General features: G+C 44.2%; 2 protein-coding genes and 1 pseudogene across 2 annotated transcripts; all 3 read left to right on the forward strand.

Moving 5' to 3' along the window:
• Positions 1-6: 6 nt before the first annotated feature.
• On the forward strand, positions 7-2,048 carry LOC112342613 (nucleolin 2-like). Its single transcript, XM_024664696.1, has 3 exons — positions 7-1,260; positions 1,320-1,778; positions 1,855-2,048. The coding sequence occupies exons 1-3, from the start codon at positions 146-148 to the stop codon at positions 1,862-1,864; spliced, it is 1,584 nt and encodes a 527-aa protein (XP_024520464.1). The 5' UTR covers positions 7-145; the 3' UTR covers positions 1,865-2,048.
• Positions 2,049-2,081: 33 nt separating this feature from the next.
• Positions 2,082-3,660, forward strand: LOC9659964 (2-oxoglutarate-Fe(II) type oxidoreductase hxnY). Its single transcript, XM_002990842.2, has 11 exons — positions 2,082-2,180; positions 2,236-2,431; positions 2,484-2,582; positions 2,648-2,699; positions 2,756-2,877; positions 2,928-3,028; positions 3,083-3,141; positions 3,195-3,251; positions 3,307-3,352; positions 3,404-3,483; positions 3,539-3,660. The coding sequence occupies exons 1-11, from the start codon at positions 2,097-2,099 to the stop codon at positions 3,630-3,632; spliced, it is 990 nt and encodes a 329-aa protein (XP_002990888.1). The 5' UTR covers positions 2,082-2,096; the 3' UTR covers positions 3,633-3,660.
• A 7,207-nt stretch (positions 3,661-10,867) lies between these two features.
• Positions 10,868-12,429, forward strand: LOC9659965 (annotated as a pseudogene).
• Positions 12,430-14,353: the final 1,924 nt, after the last annotated feature.

A 14,353-nucleotide genomic window follows, 5' to 3' on the forward strand; every position in this document is an offset into this window, starting at 1 on the left:
CGCTGCTGATGGGCCTGTCTTGGACAACTTGTGTGACAACGTCATAAGTCAGCATTTTTCTTCTGAAGCTTCTGGTTCAGATAGCGAAGAGGACGAGTCTCAAGCTCCCGTGGAGAATCCCGCATCAAGTCAGGTGAAGGCTCCTATGAAAGAGGCGGTTGGAAAAAGGAAGACTGTTACTTCCGATTCAGATAGTGAGGATGAAGAAGCTGCCACCCAAGCTCCGGTGGGAAAGAAACAAGAAGAGGCTGCTACAGTTGGATTAAAAAACACAGGCAGTGCTACTTCTGATTCAGATAGCGAGGACGACACTCAAGTTCCGGTGGAAAAGAATCAAGAAGAGGCTACTACAGTTGGAGTAAAAAAAACAGGCAGTGCTACTTCCGATTCAGATAGTAAGGACGAAGAAGAACTTCCGGTAGAAAATAATCAACAAGAGGCTGCCACAGTTGGAGGAAAAAAAACAGGCAATGCTACTTCCGATCCAGATAGCGAGGACGACACTCAAGTTCCGGTGGAAAAGAATCAGGAAAAGGCTGCTACAGTTGGAGGAAAACAAATACGCAGTTTAGAATATCAAACTAAGACGCAGGCTCCGCTGCAAAGTCAGAAGAAGAGTGCCGCGAAACAGGCTACTGCGGGTAGAAAGAAGACGACCGACGTGGACAAAGACGATGCACAGCATAAGCCTGGAGGAAAAAAAACAGGCGGTAGCGAGGATGAAGAGGCCGACGCCGTAGAAACTCACACTAAGACTCGGGCTCCTCTGCAAAGTCAGACGCAGACCGTCGTGAAGCAGGTTACTGCGGGTAGAAAGAAGACAAGCGTTTCCGGCGACGACGAAGACGATGCCCTGCATAATCTTGGAGGAAAAAAAACAGGCAATATCGAGGACGAAGAAGCCGAAGAAACTCAGACTCAGACTCAGGCCCCTCCGCAAAGTCAGACGAATACTGCCGCGAAGCAGGCTACTGCGGTTAGAACGAAGGCAAGCGTTTCCAGTTCACAGAAGCAGAGGCTTGAGAGTCGTGCAGCTTCTCAATCCGACTCGGAGCAGGAGTTGCCAAGCTCTCAGCCACCAAAATCTGGGAAAGCAAGAGACAGGCGCCTTTCTGGGACGCGTAAGCGAGGAAAACCTCCAGCTAAAACCGCTTCCGGTTCCGATGCTAGCGAAGAGGAATCGGATACGGACTTCAAACTAAGGTTGAAAGGAGCAAGTACTCCGAGGAGAAATCCTCGCAGAACCGCCGTTGATTCCAGGTAAGCTAGTCTGTTCAGTTTCGTCTTCGAACGCTGATACTTGACAATTGAACTTGCAGGTTCCAGATGTTTGTTGATAAAAACGACGGCTTGGACTCGCTCTTTACAGCACGGAGCTCCAGTCGACCGGTCACGGAGCCGGACGTTGTCCCGGAGACGCAAAACGTGGAAGAAACTTTGACGGGCCCTCAAGGTGGTCAGAAGAAAACAGCGAGCCGAAGAAGCTCGCAGGCCCAAACTCCTCCGGTCATTCAGCAGGATCCTTCTCCAGTGATGATCATCACTCCGGAAGGAGTGGTGAGCTCTCAAGAAGCAGCGCCAGGGGCAGAGAAAGCTCGCGGCGAAACGAAAAGAAAGCGTCCTTCAGCGAAGGCAAGCAAGCGCCGCGCCAAGAGCAGCGAGCAAACTCCGGCTCCAACGCGCACTACTTTCACTCCGGCTCCATCTCCGACTACTCCTTTGGCTCCGATTCCACTCATGGAGAGAATGCCAACGTCGAGTGGTAAGAAGAAGCGTAGGTAAATATCTTCTCGCTCTCACCTTTTTTATCGCGCTCTCTGGTTTTTTCCTTGATTTTTCTTACTTTCTTTACAGGCAGGCGTAGAGAGCCCGTGGATTGTCCATTCTGTGGTAGAACCTATTCCTACCAGACTGGAGCGTTTAAGAAAGCTTGTGGAAGAAAGAGGAATCTTCTTTTTCAAAAGCAGGATATGCTTTTAGGGGTAAGATATTCCGTCTATAGGACGGTATATTTCTTTTTGTTTTTTGAAAGAGGTATATTCGATGTTTATCAGATCCATTACGCTTTAGGGGTTTTTGTCTGAGGAATTAGAGAGATGGGAATGGGGGGCGCCGAGCGGCTAGAATGCATCGATCTCTCCTGCCCGGACGTGGAGCGCCTGGCGCAGCAGCTCAGGAAGGTAACGGTCGATCGGTCGGTTTTCGATTTTCGCGTGTGGAAATCTCGTGATATAGGCCTGCCTGGAGACGGGGTTCTTCTATGTTGCGAACCACGGGATAAGCGAGGAGTTTATGGCACAGGTGTTTGAGCAGAGCCGGAAATTCTTCACGCTTCCCTTGGAGGAGAAGATGAAGGTCTACCAGGATGAGAACTTCCGGGGCTACACCCCGATCTTTGACGAGAAACTGGATCCGGCAAAGCAGCGCCTTGGTAAAGACGTTTGTGTTGTGTGATGCTCATCGTGTTTTCATGTCGAGAACAGGGGATGCGAAGGAAGGGTATTATATTCGACGTGAAGTTTCAGGGAGTGATCCCAGAGCGAAGGATCCTTTGCAAGGACCGAATCAATGGCCATCTCCTGGTTTGATTTTCTCTTGGTCCTTCTTCTAAACGTTACTGTGTTTGTTTTTCTCCAAACTTTGCCAGATACACTCCCAGAATGGAAGCAAACAATGGAAATGTATTTCGACCAGGCCGAGTACGTATATTTCTCTTTTTCTCTTCTTGAACAAAGAAAGAGACTTTGGCTTGCAGAAAGCTCTCGCGGAAACTAATCAAGCTCATTGCGCTAGCGTTGGAACTAGAAGAATCGTTTTTCGACAAGCCTGGGATGTTTGACCACCCCATGGCAGCGGTTCGTTTGCTTCACTATCCAGGTAAGTTAATTGAGATCTTTTGAGAGTTTTTTCCTTTGTCCTCGATACAGCTCAAGCTTCCGATCCGGAAGAGGGATTTTTTGGTGCTGGTGCGCACAGTGACTATGGAATGCTCACACTTCTCGCCAGCGATGGCGTTCCTGGTCTCCAGGTAGGTGTACGTGTTCTAATAATAAAAATTATGATCGGCACTTGGAAAGGATAGATTTGCAAGGAGAAGGATGCAAAGGAGCAAGTCTGGACTAATGTCCAGCCACTGAAAGGGTGGGTTTGAGGACTAGCTATGAAGCCCACTTACCTGTGGATTTGATGAGCAGGGCATTTATAGTCAACTTGGGAGATATGCTAGAGCGCTGGACAAACAACCTTTTCAGGTAGAAATATTGAGATTGTTTGAGACTCCGACGTTGGTTCACATTGTCTATCAAGGTCAACATTGCACCGGGTGCTCAACTATGGGGTCGAACGCTACTCGGTGAGCAAAATGCTTGACGTGTTTAGAATCGTGATGGATTACTTTCGACAGATTGCTTTCTTCATGGGGCCAAATTTTGACTGCATTGTGGAGTGCATTCCAACGTGTTGCAGCGAGCTGAATCCATCAAAGTATGTAGCTAGCTTTCTCCTGGTGGTATTTCTAAGTTTGCTTGCTTTGTGATAGATTCCCTCCTGCCAAGAGTGGCGACCATCTTTTAGGAAGATATAAAGTCACTCACAAGGATTATGAAGCTGTGGCAAACCGAAAATATAAGTAATCTATAATACTAAAAACGAATTGTTGGATGTCACTGTTTCATCGGCATTGAACCACAATCTGCTTCCCGCAAGTCTTTCTCTTCCGTGCCAATGAAAAGGACTGAAACTCTCTTGTTTGAAAGTCCCACTCGTACAGCGAGCGTGAAAAATCTCCAGTGCAAGGAACTCCCCTTTAGCGGATGGCCTGATAACTCATGCTCTATTTTTCAGTACCTCAAGGAGAACGTCGATGAAAAGCGCACCAAGAGGCCTCTTTCATCTCGAAACTCCTCACCACTGCTGCAGGTTGGAATGGCCGGCGAGAGAGCCACTTCCGCCGCTATGAACGCGCTCTTGTTCGCTACGCTATCATCCAGAGTGGACCAGCTCTGGATCAAACGCAGTGCTCCATTCCCCGGATCATACGAGAGCTGGCTCACGGTGTTTGCGAGCTCGTTGAGCACGTATGCGAATCGCTCGTCGCGGGAGAAGATCATATGCCGAGGACCCGAGCCAGGCTCAAGTGAAACCTCCGGAGTCGCGGCCTCCAGTCGGGACGTTGAGAACTCGGACGTGGATCTTATCGGTGCCGAGATCACAAACGAAGACCGAGGAGTCCGTGATGATCTGGTGGGGATGAGGACCGTTTTGCCAGGGATTGTTCCTCGGCCCCGTGAGACCTGGAACCTTGATCAGCGAAACCGGTGGAGATCGCAAACAAGATCCACTTGCCGCTCCGGGACCGAGCCACAAGGGATGGCGAGACGAGAGAGATGTGGAGAGAAGGAGAATGCCTCGAGAGCGCCACTCTCCACTTCGTTTACCGCATAGATAACATTGCCCAAGTGGGGATGCCTGGTCAGAAAGGTGGGATTGGTACCTGATGGAAACGAGGCGATCGAGTGGAGCTGATGTTTCTCAGCCACAAGAATTGGAGAATCTCGTCTGGATGTGATTATGGTCATCAAATATATTGGCACTGAGGCCACTGAAGAATCTATTGCTTAAAAGTTTGTGTTTGAGAGCGAGTTCCTGAATTGTTTTTATAATGCTAAATAATCAACAACTAAATAATTTAAACTATTGAATGTGCAACTCTCATGACTGCAACGACGAAACTGCCTGGCCAAAACATACAATAAAAACAAATAAAATGCCTCAACAGAAGAAGAAGATCTAGAAGTTTGATGTTCTTTTTAATTCTGCCAGGGGTCAGCGCTCGAGCTCTGTTATCAAAAAACCAAGAATCACAATTGCAAGCGAGTTGTTCAGACTTGTTCGCACCATTGATAACTTCTCCTACCCACAAACTTAAGATGCTGTTAACTTTTCTGAAATAAGATAGACCAACAAAAGTAAGTTCCATCCAGTGCCTATTCATGTTCCTTCATCTTGCTATAATATTAGTGAATTAATGATCGTAGCATACAGTCCTCTTTGCAAAATAAAGTTCTGGCCCAATTTTTGAGTGAGTAACTTCTTTTTTTCTTGCTTATAATTATTCGATAATTGAGGTGGAAGAGGTATTTGCAGCATCCAGCCTCCAGAGATGATACATGGATTCTTTCACAACAACTTCAATACGTGTCCTATTGTGTGGTGAGCTCTTCCAAGAACACGGAAGTATGAAGTAACGGGAGTAATGGTGATCCATGAAGAAAAGACACTTCCATTGCACTGCATTGCATCAGTTCTAATCTTGGAAATGTTAAAATAGGGAGCACTGGCTGTCAATGTTTTGGGACTACAAATCCATGAGAGATGGCCTTGAGTTGTTTACATGTGGTTTCAATTTATTGAGGGAATGTTCCAGCTTCCTTCTAGGTCAAGCTAACCATCATGATATGTGAATAAGAGCCTAATAATACCAGGTGTACAGCCAGGATTTTTAGTCATGGAAAGTCTTCATGGATCTCTAGAGAGTGATTGAAAGAGACCTTAATTTAGGTGACAATGATGGAAATTAGAAAAATGAAGAATAGCAAAAGATGGGATATATTTATGAATGCCTAATGTGTTTAATTTCATTTTCAAGAGTAGAAACATGCTTTGTTTAGTAGTATATTATATTTTAAGCAATGAACTCATGCCATTTGTTTCGATACCATACATTTTATATTTCCCTTTAATCAAACTAAAAAAAATGTAATTGTTTAATGAGAAAGCATATATACCCCTAAAGTTCTAATAGTAACAATATATTCAAATTTCATCCTATGATTATATACACTACAATAAATTCAAAAAGAAGAATAAAAACAATTTGTGCAACATTTGTAAGAAGCCAAAACACTAGGCAAGAAATAAAGAAGCCAAGAGAGCAAAGGGGCAAGAATAGCCAAGAGACAGAGTGGCCAATAGTAAAAAGTCCACCAACTTTACTAGTATGGCAAAGAAGGGTAGCAGGTTGTTCATGGCCATAAGCATCTAGAATTAGGCCACTTCCAGGATGAGACAGGTGTAGCTTGATTTAGGGGCAAACAAGCACATGACACACTTTGGAAAGTTTTTCACAACCCTCAATTCCATAAAATAGAAAGATTTTCCTAGGCTCGAATGAGGTGGAGGGAGTTGTCAAAACTCCATCAGAAACAAGACATTTTTTTCACTAACAAAAATAGTAAATTATGACTTTTAAGAATGATTTCAGCCTCAGTAGGCAATACTATTGCATGTGGGAGGAGATAAAATGGGCTGTATTGTCTGAATATTGCCAGAGTGGGCCTACTTTTCAGGACCAAAACAAGTACTTCTCAATCTGACTCGGAGCAGGAATTGCCAAGCTCTCAGCCGCCAAATTCTGGGAAAGCAAGAGACAGGCGCCTTTCTGGGACGCATAAGCAAGTAAAACCTCCAGCTAAAACTGCTTCCGGTTCCGATCCTAGCGAAGAAGAATCGGATACATACTTCAAATAAGGTTAAGAGGAGCAAGTACTCCCAGGTAAGCTAGTCGGTTGCTTGGACTCGCTCTTTACAGCACGGAGCTCCAGTTGGAGCCGGATGTTGCCCCGGAGATGCAAAACGTGGAAGAAACTTTGAAGGGCTCTCAAGGTGGTCAGAAGAAAACAGCGAGCCGAAGAAGCTCGCAGGCCCAAACTCCTCCAGTCATTCAGCAGGATCCTTCTCCAGTGATGTGATCACTTTGGAGGTGAGCTCTCAAGAAGCAGCACCCGAGGCAGAGAAAGCTCGTAGCGAAACGAAAAGAAAGCGTCCTTCAGCGAAGCAGAACGCCAAGAGCAGTGAGCAAACTCCGGCTCCAACCCGCACTACTTTCACTCCGGCTCCAACTCCGGCTACTCCTTTTGGCTCCGATTCCTCTCATGGAGACGTCAAGTGGTAAGAAGAAGCATAGGTAAATATCTTCTCGGTCTCACCTTTTTTATATTGCGCTCTCTCTGGTTTTTTCCTCGATTTCTTTTGGCTTTGGTTCTTACAGGTTTAGAGAGCCCGTGGATTGTCCCAAGTAGGATATGCTTTTAGGGGGGACGGTATATCCCCTTTTTGTTTTTGAAAGAGGCATATTCGATGTTTCTCAGACCATGATGCTTTGGGGAATTGGAGGGGCGCGAGAGCGGCTAGAATGCATCGATCTCTCCTAACAGCTCAGGAAGGTAACGGTCGATCGATCGGTCGGTTTCCGATTTTCGCGTGTGGAAATCTCGTGATTTAGGCCTGCCTGGAGACGGGATTCTTCTATGTTGCGAACCACGGGATAAGCGAGGAGTTTATGGCAGAGGTGTTTGAGCAGAGCCGGAAATTTTTCACGCTTCCCTTGGAGGAGAAGATGTTCTACCACGATGAGAATTTCCGGGGCTACACCCCGATCATTGACGAGAAACTGGATCCGGCAAAGCAGCGCCTTGGTACAAACTTTTGTGTTGTGTGATGCTCATCGCGTTTTTCATGTCGAGAACAGGGGATGCGAAGGAAGGATATTATATTGAACGCGAAGTTTCAGAAAGTGACAGCGAAGGATCCTTCGCAAGGACCGAATCAATGGGCATCTCCTGGTTTGATTTTCTTTTGGTCCTTCTTCTAAACGTTACTGTGTTTGTTTTTCTCCAAACTTTGCCAGATACACTCCCAGAATGGAACCATCGGACAATCGGTTTTTAGTATTATAGATTACTTACATTTTCGGTTTGCCACAGCTTCATAATCCTTGTGAGTGACTTTATATCTTCCTAAAAGATGGTCGCCACTCTTGACAGGAGGGAATCTATCACAAAGCAAGCAAACTTAGAAATACCACCAGGAGAAAGATATCTACATACTTTGATGGATTCAGATCGCTGCAACAAGTTGGAATGTACTCCACAATGCAGTCAAAATTTGGCCCCATGAAGAAAGCAATCTGTCGAAAGTAATCCATCACGATTCTAAACACGCCATGCATTTTGCTCATCGGGTAGCGTTAGTTGAGCACCCAGTGCAATGTTGACCTTGATAGAGAATGTGAACCAATGTCAGAGTCTCAAACAATCTCAATATTTCTACCTGAAAAGGTTGTTTGTCCAGCTCTCCATCACGATTCTAAACATGTCACGCATTTTGCTTGCTCATCAATCCATATGTAAGTGAACTTCATATTTAGTCCTCAAACCCACTCTTTCAGTGGCTGGATATTAGCCAGATTCGCTCCTTTGGATCCTTCTTCTTGCACATCTATCATTTCCAAGTGCAGATCATAATTTTTATTATTAGAACACGTACACCTACCTGGAGACCAGGAACGCCACCACTGGCGAGAAGTGTGAGCATTCCATAGTCACTGTGCACACCAGCACCAAACAATCCCTCTTCCAGATTGGAAGCTTGAGCTGTATTGAGGACAAAGGAAAAAACTTCCAAACGATTTCAATTAACTTACCTGGATAGAACCAATGCCATGGGGTGGTCAAACATCCCAGGCTTGTCCAAAACCAATTCTTCTAGTTCCAACGCTCACTCAATAAGCTTGATTAGTTTCTGCAAGAGCTTTCTGCAAGCCAAAGTCTCTTTTTGGATCAAGAAGAGAAAAAGAGAAACTTACTCAGCCTAGTCAGATACATTTTCATTGTTTGTTCATTATTTCATCGCATTGAACCACAATCTACTTCCTGCGAGTCTTTCTCTTCCGTGCATATAAAAAGGACTGAGACTCTCCTGTTTGGAAGTCCCACTCGTACAGCTAGCGTGAGAAGTCTCCAGTGCAAGGAACTCCCGAAAATCCTCTTTAGCAGATGGCCTGATTACTCGTGCTCTATTTTTCAGTACCTTAAGGAGAACGTCGATGAAAAGTGCACTGAGAGAGCTCTTTCATCTCGAAACTCTTCATTGGTTTAACCACTGTTGTAGGTTGGAATGGTGAACATGAAGTTTGTAAAAGCCATGAAGAAGGTGTGCCACTTCCATTGCACTACATTGCATTAGTTCTAATCTTGCAAATGTTAAAACAAGGAGTGCTGGTTATTAATGTTTTTGGATTACAAATCCATGAGAGATGGATATAAGTAACTAAAGAAAACAACTTTCCATAAATGTTCAAATATAAAAGGAAAATAATGCATTTTATTTTCCAATCGGTTTAAAGTTTTAATTTTTATGTGATTCCAATTTATTGAGGGAATGTTCTAGCTTCCGTGAAAGTTGACCATTGTGATTTTTAGCTGGCTTAGCTTTGTTTCTTCCTCATTCTTATATGTCAATAAGAGTCTGGTTGTGCTCAGGTGAGGATTTTTAATCATGGAAAATCATAATTCTACTTCATGGAAAAGGATCTCTAAGGAGTGATTAAGAAAGACTTTAATCCAGGTGACAATAATGCAGATAAAAAAAAAAGAGTAGGGTGGTTCTAGAACATTTTATGGATGCTTAATATATATGATTTTAATTTTAGGAGTGATATATTATATTTTATATCTTCAAAATTATACCATTTATTTTACACTTTATCTTTCCCCTTAATCTAATTGAAAAAAATGTAATTGCGTAATGAGAGGTTATTTTATTCCCATATATACCCTAAAGTTCTAATGATGCCAATATACTTAAATTTCATCTTATAATCACATACACTACAATGAGCAAGAAACTGAACAACAAGAAATTCATCTGCAACATTTGTAAAAAGCCAAGACATTAAGCAAGAGATGAGGAGGCTAAGAGAGTACAGGAGGTAAGAAGAGCTGCAGCTAGCAGAAGAAAGTCCACCAACCTTACTAGTATGGCAAAGAAGGGCAGTGAAGATGATTGGGATGACTATGGCAGCTTGTTCATGGCCACAAAAATCTAGAAGTAAGCCACTAACTTCCAAGACAAGGCAGGAATAAAGGTTGTGTGGCTTGATTTAGGGGCAAACAAGCACATGACACACTTTGAAGAGTTTTTCACAACCCTCAATTCCAAAAAATAGAAGGATTTTCCTAGGGGATGATTACTTCATAAGGTGGAGGGAGCTGGCATGATGGACATCAAAACTCCATCAGGGGATATTGTGAGTATACACATGTTTACTATGTTTCTGACTTAGACATCACTTTCAAGAAGTAGATGTGCATGATTGCAGACTCAGTAGGTTCCAGATGTTTGTTGATAAAAACGAGCTTGGACTCGCTCTTTACAGCACGGAGCGTCCAGTCGACCGGTCCCGGAGCCAGACGTTGTCCCGGAGACACAAAACGTGCAAGAAACTTTGACGGGTTCTCAAGAAGAAAACAGTGGGCCGAAGAAGCTCGCAGGCCCAAACTCCTCCTGTCATTCAGCAGGATCCTTCTCCAGTGATGATCATCACTCCAGAGGGAGTGGTGAGCTCTCAAGAAGCACCGCCAGAGGCAGAGAAAGCTTGCGGCGAAACGAAAAGAAAGCATCCTTCAGCAAGCACAGCGCCAAAAGCAGCGAGCAAAATCCGGCTCCAATGCGCACTACTTTCACTCCGGCTCCAACTCTGGCTACTCCTTTGGCTCCGATTTCTCTCATGGAGAGAATGCCAACGTTGAGTGGTAAGAAGAAGCATAGGTAAATATCTTCTCGCTCTCACCTTTTTTCTATTGCGCTCTCTCTGGTTTTTTCCTCGAAATTTTTTGGCTGGTTCTTTGGATTGTCCATTCTGTGGTAGAACCTATTTCTACCAGACGAGCGTTTTGGGTGCATAAGAAAGCTTGTGGTTGCGGGAAGTAGGGAGGATATGCTTTTAGGGGTAGGTCTTTTGTTTTTGAAAGAGGTATATTCGATGTTTATCAGACCCATTATGCTTTAAGGGTTTTTGTCTGGGAAATTGGAGAGATGGGAGAGGCGGGCGCCGAGCGGCTAGAATGCATCGATCTCTCCTGCCCGGACGTGGAGCGCCTGGCGCAACAGCTCAGGAAGGTAACGGTCGATCGATCGGTCTGTTTTAGATTTTCGCGTGTGGAAATCTCGTGATTTAGGCCTGCCTGGAGACAGGGTTCTTCTATGTTGTGAACCACGGGATAAGCGAGGAGTTCATGGCACAGGTGTTTGAGCAGAGCCGAAAATTCTTCACGCTTCCCTTGGAGGAGAAGATGAAGGTCTACCAGGATGAGAACTTCCGGGGCTACACCCCGATCTTTGACGAGAAGCTGGATCCGGCAAAGCAACGCCTTGGTAAAGACGTTTGTGTTGTGTGATGCTCATCGTGTTTTTCATGTCGAGAACAGGGGATGCGAAGGAAGGATATTATATTGGACGCGAAGTTTCAGGGAGTGATCCCAGAGCGAAGGATCCTTTGCAAGGACCAAATCAATGGCCATCTCCTGGTTTGATTTTCTTTTGGTCCTTCTTCTAAACGTTACTGTGTTTGTTTTTCTCCAAACTTTGCCAGATACACTCCCAGAATGGAAGCAAACAATGAAAATGTATTTCGACCAGGCCGAGTACGTATATTTCTCCTTTTCTCTTCTTGATCCAAAAAGAGACTTTGGCTTGCAGAAAGCTCTCGCGGAAACTAATCAAGCTTATTGCGCGAGCATTGGAACTAGAAGAATCGTTTTTCGACAAGCCTGGGATGTTTGACCACCCCATGGCAGTGGTTCGTTTGCTTCACTATCCAGGTAAGTTGCTTGAGGTCTTTGCTTTTCTTTTGCTAGTTGTTTCCTTTCCCCGATACAGCTCAAGCTTCCAATCCAGAAGAGGGATTGTTTGGTGCTGGTGCGCACAGTGACTATGGCATGCTCACACTTCTCGTGATGGTGTTCCTGGTCTCCAGGTAGGTGTACGTGTTCTAGCATAAAAAAAACTTTGACCAGCGCTTGGAAACATTAGATTTGCAAGGAGAAAGATGCAAAGGAACAAGTATGGACTAATGTCCAGCCACTGAGAGGGTGAGTTCGAGGAGTAACTAATGTTCACTTACGTATGGATTTGATGAGCAGGGCATTTGTAGTCAACTTGGGAGATATGCTAGAGCGGTGGACAAATAACCTTTTCAGGTAAAAACATTGCGATTGTTTTGGTCACATTGTCTATCAAGGTCAACATTGCACCGGGTGCTTAATTATGGGGTCGAGCGCCACTCGGTGAGCAAAATGCATGAAGTCGTTAGAATCGTGATGGATTTCGATTTCTTTCGACAGATTGCTTTCTTCATGGAGCCAAATTTTGACTGCATTGTGGAGTGCATTCCAACTTGTTGTAGCGAGCTGAATCCACCAAAGTATGTAGCCAGCTTTCTCCTGGTGGTATTTCTAAGTTTGTTTGCTTTGTGATAGATTACCTCCTGTCAAGAGTGGCAACCATCTCTTAGGAAGATATAAAGTCACTCACAAGGATTATGAAGCTGTGGCAAAGCGAAAATTTAAGTAATGGGAGGATTGTCAGGCACTGAGTTAGGATAATAAGATAAGAAAAGGCCTTACAATTAAGTGCTTGAAAGAGAAAGTCCAAAACATGAAACAATTCCCAGAGGAAAAGGACAAGCATGCTCTTTGAAGAATTGACACCAAGAGGTTCTATTATGAACCTCAAGCAACACTTATTATTTTTGACACGATTAAAAAATGATTCAACAACATAAAGAAGTAGAAGAAGAAGAAGAAGAACAAGAACAAGAAGTAGAAGGAGAAGAACAAAGAGAAGCAGGAGAACAAAAGAAGAAGACTGAAGTATAAATAGGAAGAAACAATAAAACTCAAGAAAATTAAGCATGGAAGATCAGTAGCGACTAAGACAAACAACAAGTTCCATACCTCTTTTGTTCATCCTTGTTGAGAGGATAAGATGATGTAGTAGGTGGTTATGCCTACATGGCAGATATTTATAGCAGTTGTATCTATAGAAATACAAGTTTTCCTTGCGCGTCACTCCCTTTGTTTTCATGGTATCAGAGCTTTGACTTTATTGGGATGACGGTCACTTGAAATTCCAACGGCTATTCAGACGGTATGACTGTAGAAATATCCAGATCGGATCTACAAGATGACGTTGAGACCATGTAAATATTTATATGGTGAAACTACAAAGTGGTGTTAGGGAGAAAATCCATAACTGCCTCAGAGTTTAACATGGTATTGGAGCCCAGGCAAACAGTGCTTTGGGGAACTGATGGGGAAGTCTTGGCAAGAGCAAGCAGATCTTGATCACGCACAAGCCACTCTCCAACATGTGAATGATTGATTACAAAAGAGGACGTAGGAAAATTGACATTGAGCAGTCAAACACTTCATCGTCCAGCAAGGTTGGCCAGTAGTTGAGACCCTTGCAGCCATGATGACAAGCAAAGCCCTTCCAATCCAGGTGTTTAGTGGGACTGACTTCGAAAACTGGGTGAAAGAAATTTCATTCATTTTTCTCATGGACAATTGTCTTCAAATTGTCCAGGGAAGAGAGCTCAAGGCAACAGCCATTGATATCTGACTGGCAAGTGAGGAATGACAAGGCACATAATCCATGAGAATTGGACTTGGAAAGCTTCATCACCACCATCTTGATTTCACAATAAATTGGACAGCCTTAAGACCATATTTGGCAATCAAGCGAGCAAGGAAACCAAGGAAGTGGAGCTGAAGTCCAAGCTTTTCACGCTTAGAATGAGACCTGACAAAAATTGTTTTAGGCCGTATGAAGTCCATCCTCTCACAGTTGACTGGCTTAGATGAAGCGGTCAAAGAAGCAGACAACAAGACAGTCTTATTGAATGCATTGGCGGTACATAAGATGTTGAGGAAAGTCTTGAAAAACTCAACCAAGACATTTGTTGAGATGTAAGCATCATTGCTAAATGATACAGGCCCAAAAAAATCTGCTAAGCCAGAGCTGCACTCTTTGTAGCTGGCTCAAGTTTAAGATTAGGAAGGAATTCCTCAGGCTGAATATAAATAGTGAAATGAGGATGACTCCCATGTGCAGTGTTAGACAAAGGCAAATGTCACGAGTCTAAATTAACGCAGGCCTCAAAAGCTGACCCAAGGGAAGGTCAAGGAGATAGTAGTCTAGCCACAAGCAGTTTCTAGAAGGCTTGTGGTAGGGACAACATTGGTGGCAGTTCAAAGGTCGCAAGTAAGAAGGGCATGTGCAACTATTGCAAGCGGATAGGACATTATGCAAGAGATTGCAGAGACAAAGCTGCAAACAGGCCAAGAGGAGTGGGCAAGAAGAATGACCAAGCGAGAGCACTAGTTGTCTGAGCTCCACATGATAGTGAGGATTCGTGTAATCTAGCTCGATTCTGGGGCCACGATGCACATGACCCACATTCAAGAAGCCTTTATGACATACATTCCACAATGGCTTGTTCGCACTTGATGTA

Source organism: Selaginella moellendorffii, unplaced genomic scaffold, assembly GCF_000143415.4.
Source record: "Selaginella moellendorffii unplaced genomic scaffold, v1.0 SELMOscaffold_113, whole genome shotgun sequence".
Lineage (NCBI taxonomy): Eukaryota > Viridiplantae > Streptophyta > Lycopodiopsida > Selaginellales > Selaginellaceae > Selaginella > Selaginella moellendorffii.